General features: G+C 36.1%; 1 protein-coding gene across 1 annotated transcript in view; it reads left to right on the forward strand.

Annotated features, from left to right (window-relative positions):
* Window positions 1-351: 351 nt before the first annotated feature.
* The window catches only part of LOC131891940 (uncharacterized), a 15191-nt gene continuing 11481 nt past the window's right edge, over window positions 352-4061 (forward strand). Inside the window, exons 1-2 of the mRNA XM_059241643.1 lie at window positions 352-545; window positions 3874-4056. Coding sequence (XP_059097626.1) covers window positions 368-545; window positions 3874-4056 — 361 coding nt within the window. The 5' untranslated portion in view covers window positions 352-367. The remainder of the gene's footprint in view (window positions 546-3873; window positions 4057-4061) is intronic.

The raw sequence follows: 4061 nt of genomic DNA on the forward strand, positions 1-4061 counted from the left end.
TGTACTTCTACTTCCACATTATCAAGTTTTCAAAGGCTTTGAGTTCCGAAGAATACCTCGTAATTGTTTCTTGACAAGCCCTCAAAAGATCATCAGGCCCAAAATCCCACCTTGAAGTTAAACATAAGACACCCACAATTCAAAATGTCACTGTCTAACGCCAATTGCACAAGCTCTTAGTCGATCAGTAGCCGTTCTGCCATGAAGCTCAACGAGCACTTGATTCAGCTTATCTTGGTTATTGCCTCTTGTCAAGGTAATCGGTCAAAAAATCTCAATGGACCTATTCACTCAATTGAGCGCAACATCTTACCTAATGATATTTTGATAAATCTTCTCTCTAGGTGATAACGTGTTCCAATTCCAAATGGACGGAAAGTTCTCGGAGGAAACTTTCTTGAGGGCAAATGTAAACTTGTCAAGCCCCATTAATAATTACACTTGTTGCGTTTGGTTTTGGGTCCAACATGACCGTGGGACAAACCGAAATTCGTTGGTGTCTGTGTCTGACTTGGTCACTAAACAAGATAATGTGTTATACATTGGTGAGTTTATGATTATATGATTAACAAACAAACACTGAAAACGGACATAGCTTGTGCAACTTAAGGCATTAGGATGGAAAACTGAGATTGAATCCAATTTGAGGATTGAAGTGGGAGTAGTGCTTATGGGGCGAGTTCAGCAAAATATTTGAGTTCAGCAGATGGTTTTAGTCTTTCATTGTACTTTAGTTAAACAAAAAGACTCATAATACTGCGAAAAACTCGCTGCAGCACTAGTCCTACTTCCATCCTCAAACTGGATTCAATCTCGGTTTTCCATCCTAGTGTAAAGCAGCCTTTAAATCTGAAAGGATGCTCATGGAAGACTTAGAAATAGCTATGGCTCTAAGAAACAGCCGTTCTTTCAGTGTTCCAATAATGATGAAATCGTTATTGGCAAATACTAGAGTCCAAAATCAGCATTTGGTTTCAGTATTTAATATGCATATCAAATCTGAATCAGGATTCGGCGGCGTTACGTCACAAAATGTAAACTAAATGTAGACAAAGGCTGATATTGGTTGAAAAGGAGGACCAACAAAGTCAAAGTAAAGACGGGGCACGTGCCTTTTTTCTAAATGGCAATGAAATTTGACCGAATTCTGTCCAAGCATCTCGCAAAGGAGGGGGCAAAATTAGTGAGGACATTTTAATACTTACAGGGCCTGAATGAGGCTATTGTCTATTTACCTGAGAAATTACTATCAGATCTACTTGGTGCAGTTTTGCATATTTTCCGTCTCTTATGGGGGAACTCATCCAAGGCCTTTGCAGAAAATCCAAATGATTCTTCAGCTTGGTAGATTGTGGGCGTATATAGTAACTCAGCATATGTGCATACTTCAGTCTTGGCTTGATTTATTTTACAAGGTAAATAGAAAATCCAATTGGTGCTTTGGTTTTGGAATAAAGAAAATATTTGAAACACTACATTTAACCCGGTGGTATTTCATGCTATTCTCTTGCTTGAAAGGAGGCTCAAGCATTCCCTTGCTATGCATACATAACCTCTTTTTACAACTTGACGTCATCAATTTTCTTGAAAAGTGGCTTGGTTAAAATTACAGATTTGGCCTCATTTCAAATGAATTTGGCATTCAATTTCATTCAGTGTGATCAAGGAATGGTTAAGTTAAAATGTGTTTTCACTTGTTTCAGCATTAGACCCTTACCATTGATGCATTGAACAATTTAATGGAGTTTTTCTTGGATTTATGCTCTGATTTAGACAAAAGAAAAAAGGGAGGGCAAATTTTCCCCTCTTTTTTTCTCTTTTTTGGCTTCCTTCCTCTTTGAATGCCCTGCCTTACTTGCCTCCTTTGATTTAATTTGCCACTTTTTGGAACTCAGAGTTTGATTCTTAGACGGCAGGACAATAGGGACTGCTTGTTTCATAATGAGACATCTCGCGGCAAAAAAGGATAGACAGCGCTAGTAAATCCTCGGCTAACGTTTGTTCTTGCGTCGGTGTAAAGAAAGAGACTTAGCAACCCTAGACAACAATTGACGTTCAGCAAGCTCTATCCTGAACAAGTTATCAAACAAGAATTGCGGTAAATTTGAATGAGATATTCAGCAGCATCAAAAATCCAAAAAGAACTGGATTGTTGATACCACCAAATAAATGATCACAGAAGGATGTTCCTCCTAGAGTTGTTTTTTTCCAATGATATCACATTAGTAATGGCATGTTGGGAAACCATTGGCTAGCTCAAAATATCACCCTGATTATTCTCACATTACATTGAGGCAATCTTTTTGATTTATAATTACTCAATACTAGGAAATTAACTATTGCCTTTACTTTCCAAGCTTTCTGATACCCTTCATTTAATTTTGATAATCATTTGATCCCATTACTCTTATTGATGGTTCTATAGGATGATAGGCTGCAACAAAAATGCAATAAAGGTTGTTTATTGTTTGAAAAATTCATGCATCAAGTTTGATGATAAAGAGTATGGGTTAAGAAGTTGGACTAGATTCGCGCGGCGACATTACTATTACGTGTTAAATCAGAAATCTCATAACTAGAGACACTGAAAAAATTCAACTGCTTCTGGTGAAACATAGAAGTATTATTTTCTTTAAAGAATAAAAAATAAAAAACGGGCCCAATAATTAAGAAAATGAAAATATTTCATTCACAGATATTATAAATTGCTATTGTTTTTTAATAACTAGTAAGTGTGAAATCTGAGACTTTTTACAAGCACTGAGTTTTTATGATTGATTTTCAATTGAGCTAAAACAGTGTTACAAAATAATTAAGTTTACAATACTTTACCTAATGAATTTGTCAACTATCAATAACTTACCGAAGTTAAATGACCAGTTGTGTTGAAAAGAGGCTGCACTAAATGGATTATTTTTCTTGCACTTTTATTTTGGCGTACTTGTGCCACAAAATCTAAAATTGGGTATTGCAAACTTTACTAAAGCCAATATTGCAACGTCTTAAAATGCATCCTCCCCCCAAAGGTCTAAATGCCAGATGCCACGAACTATTAAAACTCTTTTATAATTTTTTTTTTGCAGACCAGTTAGAAATAGAGTGGTTTTCATATTTTGCACTGGCTAAAAAACCGTAGCAAAAATTTGGATAAATGCAATGCTAACTTGAACCACTGGAGGCAGGGCTGAATTTCTGAAGCAAAAACGAACGTAACAAATGGCTCGTCAAAGTATTAATGTGCAACATAGATGCCAAGATGCATTATGAATGTTGTTTGGTACAAAAATTTGACAGAAAAATATCAAATTTTATGATTATTGGACAACAAAACTGTTATTTTTCGGAATTTTGGTCAAAACCACCTGAAAGCTTAAAAATGGCCCAAAATGACAAGATATTTAAACTGCACACTATAAAAGTCCCTAATCATCACTCTTATTTTACAATCTCACATAAGCTCAACTCATTCATAAGAATTGTAATCACGTTTGCTTGTATCTGTCTTTCACGTGGTTTCAAAAGTTTTGAATGAAGCAAAAAATCTTGGTTCTTCCTTACTAACGCTCTTTTCCCCTTTTTGGCCGTTAGAGTTAGTTTAACTTCTTCCTCGCAGTCTCTATAGCACTATCAGAAAAGCGCCATTGCGGTCAGATTATCGTGATTTCTTTTTACTTTGAAGCCATATATTCGAGCCTCCCTCTTGTGAAATTCACGAGGAAAAATAATGTCTCTTGAATAAAAAGCTTTTAAAAGGAGTTGATACTTTTAGCTTAATTAACGCCAAATAGCCTGAGAAGCAGGTTTAGATGAGGAACTTCAATCAAGAAGGTTTGGAGCAACTTTTTGTAGCAATATACTTTTGTAATATTTTAGCCTTTGCCTTTGACAAGGAGAAACTCGATGCCACATTGAAGATCACAGTTGGGCTAATTTCTTTTCTGGTTGAATTGGATGCCTTCGACTTCCAAAGCTGGTTTCATGTCTGCGTTGTTATCGTAGATGTTTCAGGGGATCGACATCTCAATGTTTTTGTGAATGGACTTGCCAAATTGTCAGGTAAG

Source organism: Tigriopus californicus, chromosome 12 (genome assembly GCF_007210705.1).
Source record: "Tigriopus californicus strain San Diego chromosome 12, Tcal_SD_v2.1, whole genome shotgun sequence".
NCBI lineage: Eukaryota > Metazoa > Arthropoda > Copepoda > Harpacticoida > Harpacticidae > Tigriopus > Tigriopus californicus.